The 18798-nt window shown below is 24.6% G+C and overlaps 1 protein-coding gene across 3 annotated transcripts in view; it reads left to right on the plus strand.

The window, feature by feature from the left end:
* LOC129606072 (developmental protein eyes absent) overlaps positions 1-18798 on the plus strand; it is a 98029-nt gene that overhangs the window by 72997 nt on the left and 6234 nt on the right. For 2 of the 3 annotated variants that reach the window (XM_055516161.1, XM_055516160.1), the window contains one exon: positions 10780-10823. In XM_055516161.1, the coding sequence (XP_055372136.1) occupies positions 10780-10823 (44 nt within the window). Of the gene's footprint in view, positions 1-320; positions 477-10779; positions 10824-18798 lie in introns of those variants that run through there. The other variant, XM_055516159.1, reaches the window with a different exon arrangement.

Genomic DNA, 18798 nt, shown 5'->3' on the forward strand with positions numbered 1-18798 from the left:
TTATTTTAAATAGAAATAATAATTATACTAAATTAAAATTATATTATTTTTTTTTTCATAAATTTGAAACGCGCCACAAAAAAATTTACATGAATTAATAAAAGTTTTTGGTTTTTTTCATATTTCTCTTATTGCAATTATTAAATTTAAAGGTAACAATTATTTTTAATTTTATAATATTATTTAATTAATTAATTATTTAATTATACGAGTATAATAATATTTTCATAATTAAAATAAAATACAAAAATGAAATCCTTTATTAGATTAATTTAATTTATTATATTATTTAAAATGTGAATTGAATGTGGATACAAAAATCAGAAAAAAAAAACAAACAGAAAACAAAATCAAAAAATAAAATATTAATTAAATAATAATTATTACTATAAATTTTAGTAATTATGGTAACATTAATGCCATATAATTACACAGCACCACGATGTGGATTAATTGATAAAATGATAGAACCTAAGGTACATATATAAAAAAATATTAATTTAATAGAAAATATTTAAGTATATAGTCTGACTAACTGTATTACACACATATATATAGGTACATAATTATGTAATTAAATTTTATTTAATACAGTTACTTGTAATTTGATAATGTTACAGAAAAATTTGGAATTATTTCAATTTCGTGTTAAAAATTGATTAATGACTAAAATATTATTTGAAAGCCTATATAAGGTTGTTAATTATTACGACTTTAAATATATTGTTTATGTGACAATAAATAGTAAACACTACCTTGTTCGACACACTAGATACTATAGATATATTAAATTTTTAAAAGGACGTCAAATAACCGTATAGGACGTACTAGATCTAAACGAATACAATACTGTAATTGAAATTTTTGTATTCAAATTTATAAACCAACAAAATTGCATTCAATTCGAATAATATTCAAAACTGGTCCACTTAAAGTGAAAAAAAATCAAAAACCTCACATAAAATATTCAACTTTAATTCTGAATGGTTGTTTCAGAAAACCATTCTGTAATATGGAATGTCTGCTTAAGTTTTAAAAAACGATTACTGAATACTGATAACAAATTTTCTATAAGTCAAACAAAATATGAAATTAAATAAAATTTTTAGTTTTTTAAAATTTTTACCTTAATTAATTTTAATTGAAATTCAATATATACTTTAGAGTTTCATTTCCCGTAATTCTTAGTGTAAATCTGATAAGATAAAATTCTCACATTTAAAATTCGAACATATATATACAATACTATTCAAAATTTTAAAATAATCGAAATGTAATTCAAGATTAACAAATTATTAAATATGTACATACATATGTACAATAATAATTTAAATATCTTGAAATTTGAATAAACATTAATCAGTGGCTAAACAAAACACAACTCTTTTTAAGTTTTAAATTTTATCAAAAAAAAATGAAGCGTTAATATTTAAATTCTATGGAAAATAATCACAGACATTAGACCTTCACCTTTTCATTAGATTCCTGCGACGCATAAAACACAAAAAAAAAGCAACTATTCGTTTTTTTTTTTGTTTTTTTTAGTAAACAAATTTCCTTAAATCACATTTAATTTTCACTTTCTCAGTCTAGAATAAAACGTGATCGCTGACCTTTGAATTTGATTTTATTTTTATCAAAAATTTAATAAATAAAATAAACAAAGAGAAAACAAAATTTAATTTTTTGCCATTTAAACAAATTTTTTTCTACCAAATTCTTATTTTTTTAAAAAATTTTTTAATTCAAAATGAGAATTTAATTTTTGTCAATATTTGAAAATGCGTCAGAATGCCTACGAAATTAGTTATCAATAAAAAAAATTCTTACTTTTATTTGAATATGAATCATTTTAATTTACAAATTCGATACCGAATATAAATTTGATCCATTTAAAATATAAATACGATCATAATATATAAGGTTTTTCATTGAGAGAACAACAATATGAAAACAGGCGTAAAATTTGATATACTTATGTATGTGTGTGCGTATGAAGATATTTGTAAAATTTAAGCGATTCTTCAAATACAGTTCAATCTGTTTTTTTTTTTTTTTATAATATTAGTTAAATACACTGTTTATTGTCTATATTTGGGGATCAAATTAGAAAATTTTCGGATATATGTTTTGCTATATATGAACATATATGTACGTATGATAATAAATCTACTAAATTGAAAGAACTTGAAGGGATTTTAGATATCTGTGATAGTAGTCCCATACTTAAATAATTGAAGATATGGAACCAGTGATTTCGAGGGCATTTTCTATGTTATTCAAATTCTTTTTGAGTCTACTAAGATCAAATGAATTGATACGTACATTTAGATAATTATTAAATATTTTGGAAAATTGAAATTAAAAAATTAAATCTGACTCTTTTTCAATAGTTTTTTTTTTTTGTGGGAGTAATTAATTCTGTCCTCTCGTTGTTTAAATACTTCCCTGATTGCTTTTGTTTTACACATTAAAAACTTTGAAGATTATAATAATTTTCAAAAGTTATATTATACCTTTAAGGAGAGGGAGACGAGTAAACAGAAATTTAGTCAGGAAGGCAAATAATAAGACCTACATTTATGTATTTTCAATATTGTAAATATTTATTGACAGACGGGCGGCAAATAAACAAACAAACAAAGGGGCAGACGAAGCCAAATTAAAGGCCTTTATTTCCAATATTTTTAGTTGAAAAACCTATCAAAATAATTTATTAGTATCACCTTAAAAAACCTTCTCCAAGCTCATGCCTCAAAAATGAAAAATGTTTATGTTATTGCAATAATAAGCAATTTTATAGTAAAATTTCCAAAATTGTCACATTTTAATTGCAAAAAAAAAATTGTATTTTTATTATCCTTTAGTCCTTTAAATTTTATTGCTCTCACACCATTTATATTGGCGTATAAATATAAGCTTAACTAACTATATTAATACTCAACTGACATTTATTAATATTTTAAATAGAGAAAAATCCCCGTAGGAAAATAAATTCTTTTAATTATCAATTAATAAAATAAATATTTTATCGTATTTCTATCTCAATCTTCTATACCTATAAGTATAATTATACAAATATATTGTAGAAATTCCTTAAATTATCTTATACTTATATCTAATTTACTATGTTAATAAATAATAAAATCATTTTAATCCTTTTGATTATAAGTAACTATATAAGATCATGTTAAACACATTAATACTAAGATGAAATATGTAAAAAAAAAGAAGAAAAGATGAATTTAATTTCAATTTCATTACAGCAATAAATTTAATCGCATAGTTACAAACATACACAAACATGCATACATTTATGAAAAATAAGACTTAAGTAAAAAAATTTGTAACTTTAATGCTCCCTTATGTTTGCCATTCCAAAATATTTTGGGCCAACTGAATTATTTTGTCTGTTCGTTTGTTTACAAAAACTACATCGTGCAAAATAGGAAAATGATATTGTTATTTCTTAATACTAAAATTTTTTGTATCCTCTTTATGAAAGCAAAATTTCTTTGTTCCTCCTTCTCTTCCGGCAATTAAAGCACATAACAAATTGCAAAAATCAATTTTGAATTCTTCGACATTATTAAATGCTCTATCTAATTTCCAACAAATATTCGGCCGAGTTTATAGTATGCAAAATAGAATGGCCACCTACCCAAAAGTTATACTCATTAGACATATTCTTAATTTAATATTCTTAATAAATTTTCGAAAATTACCAGTTTGAAATTTCTCCTAAATTTATGCAACATTTTTTATTTCTGTCACGTACAAGATTTATTCAGTATGCACATAGCTACGTTAATTTTTTATAAACCACGAATTTTGACTGACTGCTTTTTAGCACTTTTCCAAAAAATTTTTGAAAAAAAGTGCTTATTAGTTTCACTCTGTCCGTCCGTCCGTTTTTAACTACTTGTTGCAATGAAACCATAAGCATTTTTGAAATTTTGCAAACGCAGAAAGGCAGAGGCTTACTTCCTCTAGCGCGGTATACTATGTTTAAACTTTAGAAAAACGAAATGGCCGTTCAAATATACCGTTATCTAAAGTCCTTTTTTTCCAATTTTTTGATTTCGTTTTTCTTCTAAACCCCAGCCTGTAGAAGCTTCAAATTTTAGGGGTTTTTAGACATTAACAAATAGTTCATTTTGTTAGAAGAAAATTTTTTTCCATCTCCTCCCCCACTCAAGTTATCGCCTCTTGAAATTTGTAAAATTTGAATTTTTGACACCTTATATTTCCGAAACCGTAAGCTTTTTCAAATTTCCATAAACACAAAAAGCTAACGGTAAACTCCATGACATTAAAAAATATAATTATTTTTCTTAACTCACACAATTAAGCCTTAAAATCGAACATTATGTTAACCCCTCTTTATATTAATTTTTACTTTATTTCAAAGACTGCATGTATGCATCATCCTAAATATATGCAATCCTAGAAATAGCTTTGTATATGAATGAAAATAATAATAGTGTGATAGGTATACATAGACTGTATTCAAAAGCAGAATTTTCACTTGCTGAAGGGAAAAGTGCTACAATACAAACCATTGGTTTGACCCAACTTTATTTTATTCAATAACCCTATTGTCCACAGATTCAACTATAAATGAGTAATTTTACTGAAATTCTATAAATTTATTTCACTTACACATACATATAATGTGTTGTAATACGTAATAAACATTATAAAGATTAATAAAATAATAAATTAAGGTAATGAAAGAGAGGGATCGGTGGAAGGAGTGAGTAAAGCAACAAATCTCTGGAACAATCATTTATTTAATCATAAAAATCACACAAAATTTATTTTTCTTTAATTAATATTAAATTAAAATTTATTTTTATTTTTATTATTTTTTTTTATTTTCTGTGTTTTTATAACTTTTTTTTTTAACTCTTTAATTTTTCTACATTAATTTTAAGTTGGTTTTTTGTTTTTTTTTTTCTCTTGTTTTCTGCAATAAAATTTGAGAACATTAAAAACTATAAAACAAATAATAACACAAAAACATTAACAAACATAAAAATGACAGGAGTTTCCTTAGCTTTACTGTCTCTCATTTACGTATACGCCACATTGGTAACATTAATATGCAATTTTTTATATATGTACATATGCCATTGCATTTGTGATAATATGTTAATGTATATATACAAAATATATAGGTAGGTGTTTGACATTATAGTAAAAATGGTGACAAAAATACGATGATAAAGTACGTATATAGTACAATTTTTTTTTTATTAAATGTGTACTATAGGATATTTCAGTCCCCAGTCGTATGTTTTGATTTGGCCGCGGGAAATGCCATGCGTTTTCGATACGTATGAGAAAAAATTTAAATTCAATTACAATTCAAATTTAAAAAATCTGTCAAATTACATCATTCGTCGCCGATTTCTTTCTGCTTACCTCAAGACTTACTATTAAGTGAAATGCAAAATTACTATTACATGCAAAATATATTTGAGTGTTTTCTATATTGAAGTTTTTTTCAAGAATTTTCTCTTCTTTTCGTTCACTTGTTCAAGAGAAAAATGCTACTTTTCAAAACATTGGTTTGACCCAACTTTATTTATGAAGGATTCGCTAAACTATATTAATCACATGTGTTTAGCTTATTTTCTATTTAGAAATTTCCTGATTCCTCTAAATAAATCAAAGAATTTTTCTTGGCTTTTTGTTTGACCCCAAAAATATATCAAAATCTTATCCGAAATGCATTCACCAGAACTAACATGAATTTGTCACCTATATTACAAACGAAAATATTAAAACAGTATTAGGGTTAAATTTAACCAAAAAACTCAAAAGAACAAGAAATGAAGAAAAAAACGAAAAATAACATACAACATTCAATAAAACACCCATAAAGTTGACACTAACACTATATAGAATACTCGTAAAATATTTTAAATAATTTTCGAAAAATAAAAAAATGAAAATATTTTTTTTTTTAATTTGTAATAAAAAATGATTCAAAACGAATAAAATTACAAACAGATCGACATACAAACATATGTACATTATGTAGATGTTTGTACGAAAAAGTTCAAATGGTCACCACTAGAGAGTCATGGAGATCTCCTTTAATTTTTAACAACTTTTTCTCTTGTTACCTTTATAACTCTTTTTTTTTATTTTCTGATTCTTAAAGTACGATGTACCCTGTATACAAACCATGTTCTTCTTGTTCTCTTGGTGTGATCAGATCTTATCAACAAATTTCTGTTGGGTTTTTCATTTTTTATTGTTTTATCTTTAATTTGTTTGCTTTTTATAATTTTTTATAATTTTTATTACCATAAAAAAATCGAGCATTAAATGTAAATTCATATATTATACGATGTTTTATATGTGAATATAAATAATGTACATTTATGTACATTCCAACATTGATAGCTTAAGAAACTAAAATTTTTAAATTAAAGCTTTAAAATTTTCTTCTAAGGTGTTCCAAAATATGAATTGAAATTTAAACGATGCGTAAATTATAATTAAAAATATCCTTTTTAATAATTTATTTTTCCAAAAACGCTTCCAATTACAGTTAAATTTCAATTATTAGCCAATAGTGTTGAGGAGAAATTTTTTTCGGAATTAAACAATCACAAATTAAAATGATCGATTTGAAGCTATAAATAATTTTACTGAAGATTTGCATATCATTTATTAGTTCCTAGTCCTGAGATTAATTGCCCATATCGAAACAAATCTTAAGAGAACATTTTTACTCTTTCATGCGAAAAAAATATTATAGTTGTGTTTAAGTATAGTAATAATTATGTTGGTCCAAATTTTTCCAAATAGATTCTTGTTTTAAAATTGGTTCAAAAAATTAGCTTTATCTGTTAAAAATACACTTTAAGAAAATCAAAATTATGCCAATCAATATAAGTCGAATAAAAGTTATCCCTTACTATTTGTTACGTAAGTACATATGCACTTGATACAAGGTATCGCTGTTTCGGTATAACCATCGGAATTCAGATAAAAAGTTATTATACTCAATAAATCAATTACCAATTGAATAGTTTATTTAATATTCCGTCACAAATCACAATTCCGATTATTTCAATGTATTTTATTATTTAAATATGTATTCAATTACCGATATTTCAATGTACATAAAGCAACGTAGACACAATATTTGATTATAAATTAAAAATTGTAGACTATAATATGAGGTGGCAAGGCAAAAAGAAAAATTTCTGTCCTCCCTCTAACAAGATTCTAGTAACTAAACCACTCGCGTAAAATTTTGTCTCTTGATAAACTCAAATTTAGAAAAACTAATTCCTAGCAGACGGTCTTTCCTAAGAACCTTTATATTTGCCCAAAAAATTTATGTTCTACAATGAATCAAGATTGCTGCCTGAAAAATTATAATTGATTTTCGAAATTATCCTGAATGCCGTGTAAAAATCTTTTTCTGACATTTTTCTAGTAACAATTATTTTTATCAAATGATTGAAATTATTTAAAAGGATATTCCGTTAGGATGTAGAATCGAATATCTTTATAGGATTTTCTATTTCCTTTACACTACTTTTGAATAAGAATTAATTAATAATTTTTTTCCAATTAGAAACCTTTAATCGGTTTCGTAATCGAAAATATTAAAACTCTACCACAATCATATAAATTAAATTCTTTATATCGCAGATTAAATCCTTTATTTCATTTTATAATCATTACGTCAATTTTATAGGTTCTTGTAATATAACAGGTTCACCCGCATTAAAAAAATTCAGAATTGATCAAGATTAAAAATATCCCGTTGTTTTCATAGTATGTGCGCCTGTTTTTCTCTAATTGTAAACAATTGTTTTCCTCTTTATAGAATGCGCTTTTCTTTTAAAACAATAATTTTAAATAGCTAGTTAAAAAGTCCTTTATTGTATTTCTATTCTATATAAAAACATATAACTATATGCCTCTTATTCCAAAACAAAAACACTTTGTTTGTTTATAAAGAAACCTGGTGGTGGTAAAATGACTAAAATCACATTTTATTTTCCAAAGACATTCAAAATTACGCACACCTTTCTAGTATTTTTTTTTTTTAATTTTCTTCCTTATTCAATTAATAATATTAAAGTTAACATGGCACTTATACTTTCTATTATACAATGTGTGGTTTCATATTATTTTGTACAATAAAATTCATGTATCCTGCATAAGTTTACAAATCATATACCAAGTATATACGCTCATATGACATACACTTGTATATATGTATGTATGTAGTATGTACATATATCCTCATATATATTTTTTTATTAATCGATGTCAATTTATAGATTTTTTTTTCTATTTTTATTTTATTGTAAAACGTTATTATAAAGTTCTTGTATTTTGATTATTTTTACAAGATAACGTGATTGGATCAATTGCCACTACGCACCTTTTTTAGTCTACTTATTTATGGGTCTTTTATTTTATTCAATTTATATTTACATACATACGAGCATATACAAAATAATTGGCGTTTATGTTAAAAATATGTTGAAAAAAAAAATGTTGGAGGGTTTCTATTCAATAGAATTTATAAGGGATAAATTGTAAATATGTGAGTAGATGTGAGTATATTTTTGTAGACATATGCGGTACAGTAAAACATGTTGTTTTTCTCTTTTCTTATTTTCTACAACTTGTAACTGTTTGGTTTTTAAAAAAATAAATGTAAAAGTCGTGAAATTTTTTCAGGTTTTATTTTTTATTTTATTTTTCCTTAATATTTTTTTTTAAAATACGGGTGATGTAACCATTTATATTCCTATTTTATGTGGACCATTTAAAACGTATAAAAGTTCCACTTATAAATTGTATAGTTTTAACAGGGATTCAAAATTTTTTATTTTGAAATTTTTATGAACAATTTATAAAACTTTGTGATGTTACTGATTTTTAACATTAACCCTTTTAGATCTACTAACCTATAATAGACTCTATTGGACCTTAACCTGGTTCAATAAGAATTTTGAATATATAACTGTTAAAATTTATTAATATACTCGTATATAACGTTGACTAGGCCCCGCAATTTTGAAGTAGAACAAATGTATTTTTTCTTAAATTGTACTGGCTTTTTGTTGGTAAAACTTTCAATGATGCTTATTATAGCATAACAAGGTAGCAGAAAGAGAAAAATTAACTATTTTGTGTGCACTAAAATGATCAGTTTTTTTTTATGGAAATTTTACATTTAACATTATTATAAGATGAAAAAAATCAAACGACACTAAAAACTGGCAAGGAATAATAAAATTAAAGCCGTAAACGCTGTTTTAATCAAGGTGGCTTCCTCAAGGACCTGAAAGAGTTAAACCAAAAACTAAAAGCCATTTACTTTCAAAATCATGCGGGGTTGCTTTAGGCAAAGTATTCTGCTTTTACTTCATAAACAAATTCAAGAATTCTGTAACCGCCTCCCTTAAATAAATTTAAAAAAAATTTATATGCATTTTGCAATTTGAAAAACACTGCTTTATAAAATGTAACTATCATAGTATAAAATTTCAATAAAAGTAAAGTACAAATATATTATATAGGTTTCTTAATCAAGCGAATTTTAAACAGATTTAATAGGGATAATCTCTGATTCTTAGTATATACACTGGATCGGATTATTGTACCCTATTTTATGAAGTTGACCAATTCAAAAATGGTTTCTTAAACGACAAAATAAAATCTAAATTTTAATTGCCTGTTTTCCATTAAAAAATGTTTGTCACATTAGTAAAATCAAAAATTTAACCAATATATTCCATGGGGGGTTTTGATCTTTAATGTGAACATTTATATGCTTTATGTGTTGTACCTAGTTATATGTTTGTTTTTCAAACAAAACTCTACGACAATTATTTAATAGACGTTGTGTGGAGTATTTTAAAATGAATACCAAACCCATAATATTTTTGGTGTTACATAATAATTTATTGATTATATTGTTTAAAAAACAAACTAATTTTAGGAAATTCTTGAAAAGTATTAATGAGAAGCAGCGAGTGAAAACAATTTGTTGAACAAAATGATTTTTCAATAGAAAATTTACATAATTGTGTTTTGTACACCATACGGTTTTGTTTTTATAATATTTACAACCCTGTTGACAACAATATTTTAAGAATATCAAAAAATCAACTTCTTTTCGAAATTAAATTAAAAAAATGAAATTTAGATTTAAAAAAAATACTCTTGGATTTGATGTTGACTCGATAATGGTAATAACAACATAAATGTTGAGTTGAATTAAATGGTATGTGGTAAATTTTAGGGTTAAAAAACAATTTGTCCAAACCGGAATTCAAAAATTCAAAGCGGAACCCTATTGCACCAGCCAGCAGAAAATTTCGCTCTTTGCAAACTTTTTTAATTAGCTGGTTAAAAAAATAAAAAGTAGGGTCCTGATTTATCAAAAATTCAAAGTTATTATTTTGGCAATTATGATTTTAATTTGAATAACCAACAGAAATTATTAAAAAGTTGTTAATTCTAAGAACTGAAACCTATTACTAGCACTACTTACTAAATGACCAATTGAATTGCAATTGTCTCAATATATTCAAACAACAACTGCTGCAGACCCCACGTTATTAAAACCTTTTTCTTGAAAATTTTGAATGCAATTTGTTATTGTAAACGAAATTCTCAGGTTCGAAACTAAATAATTGTCTTATATACTTTAAATTTCAATTTAAACTATGATAAAATTTTTGCCTTTAAAACTCATACTTATATTTATTTTTCTATAATTTTCAGGTTAAACGTCCCAAACTTGAACCAAGCGATTCAAATGAGCGAAAGTAAGTATAATTTCATTTTTTAAGCTAATTTTTGGTATGTTGCGTACCATGCCTTAAAAAAAATATTGACTTTTAAATTTATATAGGAGTTCAAATTTAAGTACTGAAAAACTAGTTTTATAAAATTTGTTGTATTAAAGACATTCATGAAAAATTTATAGCCAGTAACCATAACTCTACTAAAATAATTTTGAAATTAAAAATGTTGTGAATTTTAGTAAGAATCTATTTTACATTCACCTGCATTGCAAATTTTTGTGATTGAGAACAGTATCTTTATATGGCATCATATACCAGATTTTAAAGCGCAAGCTCTTTGATATATGAAAACTATTGTTTTTTACCTTATGAACCAGGATCTTATTTTGTAGCCCTGCTTAAATCTACACTAAAACAATTTAGAACGAATCTTAAAGTTCACCTCTACTAATTTCACCCCGTAATTTTCTGTCCTAATTGTAATTATGATATTAAAATAAATTTAAATATTAGAGAAAAATTTATGAGATTTAACCAAAAATTTCGCAAATATCTTGTAACACTTTCGTATTAAAAATCGTTTTAGAAAACAAAAAAAAAAAATTTTTTTAAATTTCTGATTTTCTTTTCTAATCTTCACAATTCAAATTATTGAAAAAGTCAAAAAAAAAAACAAACCACTTTAAATTCTAAAAATAGTTGCAACCAAATTGTTGCATGTGCACAACAAACTTCCATCTCAATCTAAAATAAAAATTTTTAAATCTTAAAAGATGAATTAATTTTGGCTCGGACCATCACACTTAAAAAATTCATAATTGTTTTTTTAATACTTCAAACTGCAACTTAAAAAATGTCAAAAAAAAAATAAAATTTTAAAATTCCTTTTTAAGACATAGGAGGGTCGTAACAACATTTAAGAAAGAAATGAATTAGAACACATGTTTTACGATCTTAGAATATTCAACTTGGCCATAATGTTCCATCTATTTATTGTGTCTGAACCATTATATTTTTATTTTTTAATGTATATGCTCACTTAAAAATGAAAAAAGTAAAAAAAAACATCCTTTTGGAAAAAAAAAAAACTAGAAAATTTAAACCAAATTTCAAATATTTACCATCTTAACACATTTTAAGCATTTTAATTTAGTTCTCATATTAAGAATTATGGCAGTTCATAAATGTTTTCGCATAAAATAATCTCTGATGTGGTCGGCATATAACCGATCACTTTAGCGAAATTGTTGTACAAAATCGTGAATTATTTTACATTATTGTTGACTCACTTGTTGACAAGAAACTTTGAAATTTTCCTATTTTTTTAATTCGACCTGTAAACTACTGTTTTTGGTAGTAGTAATACTCTAAAAGTCAGTCAATTCATCTATAATTCTAATACTAATCAGTTCAGCGTCTAGTCGAAACTGACATACAGAATTTTACAAAAATACCGAACAACATCTTTCTAAAAATACTTTTTTTTTATAGTTCAGAAAGAAGTGTAAAACCTCGATGTATAACACTTTATGCTAAAACAATACCTAACTTACTGTAAATATTTAATGAAGTTTGTAAAAATACTGCATATCGTAAAAAATAGAATCATATTGTAGATTATCAGAATGGTTTTGATTGTTACATAATTTTCTTTTTTTGCTTGTACTTATATAACACATATACAGATATACGGTACTCTTATTTTGCTTACAATAAATCTGTATTTACAATCTTACAATAAACAAAAGTAAATCTGTATTTGAAGCCGTAATATCGCACATTTATTTCGATAAAGATGTCTTTAATGAATAGCGGATGACGTAGCCAATGGAACGAAATTTCATGGCTGAAAAATTAAAAATATTTTGCTCCACAAAATAAATCTAAATCAGGAGCCTAGCGTTATAAAGATTATATAAACTATGAGGTACATTTAAAGTCATATACATATGTACATATATAGGTACATATGGGTACATATGAGTGATTATTATATAATTTCGGTTCTAAATAACTAAAACTTAAACTATTAAATATAGAAATTCGAACACATTTAATATAATTATAAATTGTCACAATTATAAATTGTCGATTTATCTGAGCCCAGTTAGCATTTTAAATAAAAAGGCATTCTGCATGACAGAAGAAAATATATACAGTCAAGAACCGATTTGTGCGTAGAAGTGAAGTTCACAATCATAATTTCAAATAAGTGTGCATAGTTTCAAATTCATACATTCTTATTCAATCATTCCCTTGAATCTCATGTTTAGATCGATATACGCTAATTTAGTTTTTGACTTATATAAAGTGCAAACTCTTTAAGTTCACGAAGCTCATTAGGGCCTCTAACGAGTTGCTAACACTCAAATGTTTTTAACTGCAATTTAATTGACAAAATTACTACCTGCATATGTACAAGTACTTGTTGCACAATTTAAAGCAACTTAAAATATCGTGTTATTCGCAAAAATATAATGAAACAACAATAAATAATAATAAATTTTAATGATCCTTGAAAAATTAAATCCCATATTTACATAATCCACATTTCACAATAATTACAATAACAGAATTAAAGTAAACAATTTAGAGCTATTTAACCTTTATAACCCAGGGAAACCAAAAACAAAAATCAAATCCACAAATCAAACACTCCAAATTCTCCATTGGGTTGACTAATAAATGCAACCTTTTCTTATTATTTTCTCAAATTTATTTCTTAAGTCTCAATCTAATATTAAAGTCTCACTTAATTTAAAAAAGAGAGGGGAAAAAATTGACATACAATTAACGTGATTTATTAATTAGATTTTCATTTTTTACAAAACATATACCACATAAAAATACAAATAAATTATTTTACATATATATTTACTATATACACATGCATTTTAAATGAAGGAAAACGAAGTGAAAAACCCAAGAATTCATTCCAAAATTTTTTTCTTATTTGTCATATCTTCCAAATTTTTGTAAGAAAACACTGTAACAAGGTGCAACATTTTATGTTTTACAAGATTTTTATCATATTTTCTGAGATGAAGATCTGAGCATAGAAAAGTGGTATAGTGTATATACATAAAGAAAAAGTTACACATATATATATATACATATGTGGGGAGATTTATACGCTAAGATGCTTATAAACTGAGAGATTAACGTTAATTGTTATTTTATTCTACAATTTTTAACCTTAATAGAGAAATTAAAACTAAACGACCACATGTCAAAATTTCTATATTATTTATGATCCATAGAATGGCAATTAAGGTAAGCTGTCTAAGTCAAAAAATTGTAGTTTTACGAGAATTAAATTTTAATTAAATTTATATTAATTTTCTGTGAAATTCTGAAAATATCTAAGAGTTGAGTTGGTTGAGTTTAAGTTAATGTAAGCATTAAAATTTTTGTAAGCTTTTACTTTAAAAAAACTGACAAAATTATTTTTGAGAAAAGTTTTCTTAAAAATAATTTTAATAATAAAATCCTCATAATCTATAATTCTAATGCTAATCAGTTCATAAAATAATAAAGACCACCGCCTTTTCCCTTATTGTAACAATTCAGTTTGCGAATTCTAAAAATGTCTACTTTGAATATTAATAATTTCCTAAGAAATATTATAAATATAATTAATTTAATAACTCTATTATTAACTCTATAAATATAGTTAAATTAATAACTCTACAAGTTTCCATATTAATTACTAATAGCAAAACGCAAATTCATAGCATATATGTAGAGTAATTCTCCAAAATTCGACGAATTATCTGACACGAATTAAGTGTTCGAAAATCTTTGATTCATTTTACTACGCAGTTTTTTTTTCGTTTTCTACTTCTACTAGGAGGAGCATAGGGCTAGTGCATCATTACTGTAAATGACTATGAACCACTTTCTGACGTCATTGAGTTTACTAGGTAGGAGAGGAACCTAACTATGCAAAAATTTAATAAAATTATGCTAATCAATCACGTAACAATCATTCAATAAATTAATAAATATAATTTGAATTTTGAGAAAATCTCCAAAACTGTAATACATAGTTTTTTTTTTTATATACCCTTCTCTTTTATATGTATAATTTGAATTCATTATAAAATAATTATTGTTATTATTATATAGAGATCAAAATCTTCAAAATATAATAAGAAAATAAAGATTTAAGGTTAAAGTTTAATATTGTAGGAGATGAAATATTGCTACTAAATAAAATGTTATTCTTCGGAAAAGAAAAGAAGTGTCACATTCTTTTCGAATTGAATGTGTCAAATTATATGTTTTAAAAATCTCTACAATAACAAAAAATAAATGAATCTAAAGATATACAAAAAAAAGAAGAAAAGAAAAGACGAGCGTCCCTTTTCGAGATCTCAAAAAAAGAGGTATAAAATTTTATTCATAATCCATTAATCTATATAATTTGAACGGATAACTAGTAAGAAAAAGATACACTCACGCATAGTCTCAACAAATTCAATTTTTTATACTTACAAGTTCTCGAAAAACCATCAAAAGAAAATTCAATATACATAAATATTTTATTTTTCTTTTCAAAGTTCTTATTCATGAAAAATTAAACATCTGGCACTTTTTTTTTGGAAAATTAAAAAATATTAGAATATTTCTTGTAACAGCTATACAAAATTTTTAATGGGAAATTTCTTTTCAGGTTTCCTAAGCAATTTTTTAAAAATTAGAATTTTTTTCGAAGCAAAACAATTTTCTTATGGTGCTTTGACTGTCAAAAAATAAATAAATACGCAATTGTAAATTTGCAAAAAAAAAATATTTAAAAATTTTGCAAACCAATGCCCGATTTCATAGTATTAATGAAATCCTTATTTTTTATTGGCTTATAACCTGCAATCTGCATATGTTATTTTATTACTAACCAGCAAAGTAATACTCGTATAAGGGTTTGTGTATTAAATGTTTTATATTTTAAAAGTAATTTCAAATAATAATTTTGAATTAAAATTAGAATATTTTCGCCTCCTACTCTAAGGGTGAATTTACACAATTTGTTTGATGGCTAAATTAAACTTTTACTATTTTAATAATAAACTTATAAATTTACAATTTGTAAGATAAATAATTAAATTATTATTATAGTTAAATTAAAAAAAAATTTAATACTTCAAACTGATTCGGGGTAGTTCAAGCCTTCTCAATATCAAAAAAATTTGCGTAATCAAAGCATTTGTGTAAACAAAACACCGCATTTGTTACGTGATATTAAATTCTACACTCATTAAGAGCCTGATGGTGTATTTGGCTATTTTATACTCGTATAAGTGCGGAAAAGTGAACTTAACTATTATATATTTGTATACCGTAATTTTCGGGTGAGAAGAATAATTTCGTATTGAGTATCTCTTTATTATGTAAATAAGAAGAGTTATTATCTCTTTATTAATTTTGTATTATGTATACAAAATTAATTCACTTTGTTGTTGAAGATAAAGCATTCAGTCGATAATTGGAGAAAAAATACAACAATCCAATTGAAAAAATAAGTTCTAGTACAATTCTAATTCAAAAGTTAATAAAGGGTGAGATAAAATTGCAAGATGCAAGATTGAGTTATAAAAGTTATTTGCAATTTTACACTTTAAAATATAAATATTGCAAAAATTTTACATACAAAATTTAATTTAAATTTACAACATTTCGTTAATACTTCTTCTACTTTTGTTGCATATCCACTGCTGAATGTGAGCGTGTATCAACGAATGCTGGCAATGACTGTAGAATATTATTCACGGCTAGATGCTGCATGGACCAATTGACCTATGGATATTGCATTAGTCCAATTCCTGATATTTCGTAACCACGACATACTTTGTTTCCGCCCCACATCTCTTTTTCCTTCTATTTTACCCTAAATAATTAATTCCAAAAGTTCGTATTTTCGTCCTCTAATAATATGACCAAAATAAGTAGTTTTGCCTTTTTTAATTGACACAAGTAGTTCTCTTTGTTTGTTGACTTTAGTAGGAACCTCCGCACTCGATCTGTCCAGGGAATTTTTACCACTCGCCTGAAAAACCACATTACAACAAAATTAAAATTTTTGTAAGGGTACATAGACCAAATTTATTATATTATGATAACAAGTATAACAGCTATTTGAATAAAATTAATAAAGTCGTTTGAACAAAGTTCCAAAAAATGTATATAGCATTTAATTTGTGTTTAATTTTTTATTAGGTATAGTATGGATTTTGTTGTAGGTCATAATCTCAATATCATATTATTCTGCTAGTGCTTTTACTAAGTTTTTTTATGTTATTGAGTAATACTGAATTTTATATACAGCCCCACTTAAACATACACACTAAGCCGAAGAAACTATACAATATCACTAGTCTTCCTGTTTAATCCTTAATACCCAATTTTGTATAAAAATTTTTGATATTAAATTTAATTTAAAGTATAATCTACACAATTAGCCTATTTATTTTATAAAATTATATTCTCATTTCCGCACATGTAATGTATTCCATGTTTTTACTCAATATGTTTGTTACACGATGTTGTTGTGCAAAATTGCAATTTTTTAATTAGAATACAAAAGAAAAAACACCATCTTCATTACCATAAAAGTCAGATTTCTTAAATTTAATTGAACATTATCATTGCGTTAAAAATTTTTATTAAGTAAATTTTCTTTAATACTCGTAATAATTATTCACTAAAAAAAATCATAAAAACAAGGATTAAATTCTATACAAAAATGTTTTTGAGTATGTTACAAGTCTCCATTTTAATTGAGCATGTTATACTTAAAAATAATTTACAAATTGTATTTTTTTAAAAGTTAGCCTGTTTCAAACTGTTATACAGCAAGAATTATAAAAACCATAATAGATCAAGTGTTTTATAAAAATATATCAAGTATAACAAATTTTGATTTTCAAGTTTTCCCTTTTCCTAAGACATTTAAACATTTTGTTATTAGAATTTAGAACTGACAGTCTATATATGAGTTATATGAGGATGTTTTTGAAAATGCATTTTTTAAGGTTAGAACTAACTCCCTAAATTAACGTTAAGCTATATATTGTTATACATTTTTATAGCATTCAATTTAAGATCGTAGAACACTTAAAATGTATAGAGTATCACACTTTGAAGTGTTATACATATAACGTATTCCCAGAAAAGAAATGCATCAGAACTAAAAGAAACTATCCAATTTTTAAAATATTTCCTTAATAAATTTAAGGAAATATTTTAAGGAAATATTTAATAAACTATTGTTAGTTTGAGAAATTGTGGCATTTCATATATGAAATTTGAGATCTTCTGAACAATATACTTCTATATATACATATATATATACTTATATACTTATTTATTTTGTAAAATTACTTGTACATACATGCTCCTGTACAAATATACTTATACTCGTAGTTACACATATTTTATAAAAAAAAAGAAATTTTCGTGTTATGTGCTTGTTATCTTTATTATCAAAGCACGTGCTACCTTAATTATATAAATGTAAATTGTTATGGATAGTTAACATAATACATTTATATTTGGATATATGTATATATATATGTATACAATTATTATCATGTCTACATAAAAAATCAAGTAGATATTTATCATTCATTACTTATGATATATATGTATACATACACACAAGAATATTATGGTAATTTTATTTAATAGGATATCAAATAACAGAATATTTTCATCTCTTTTAAACTATTTGAAATTTACTTTTTTTTGTTAAATGTCACTGTTCAACACAAATACATAAGATTGGCTAGAACTATTGAACTTTTACCAAAAGCAATCAACTAAATTCTCTAATTTGAAGATATGATCCCTTTACTATAATGTGGTGGTTAATTTATATTGAATGATCAAAAGCTTAACAGATTTTTATTCAACAAGTTCATAATTGAGTTCCGGCCAAATTTACTCTAATTTTCGGGCATACATACGTATAAGTTCTTTCTAATTGTTACAATAAGTT

The sequence above is a fragment of the Condylostylus longicornis genome, unplaced genomic scaffold (assembly GCF_029603195.1).
Source record: "Condylostylus longicornis isolate FDR11 unplaced genomic scaffold, ASM2960319v2 ptg000017l, whole genome shotgun sequence".
Lineage (NCBI taxonomy): Eukaryota > Metazoa > Arthropoda > Insecta > Diptera > Dolichopodidae > Condylostylus > Condylostylus longicornis.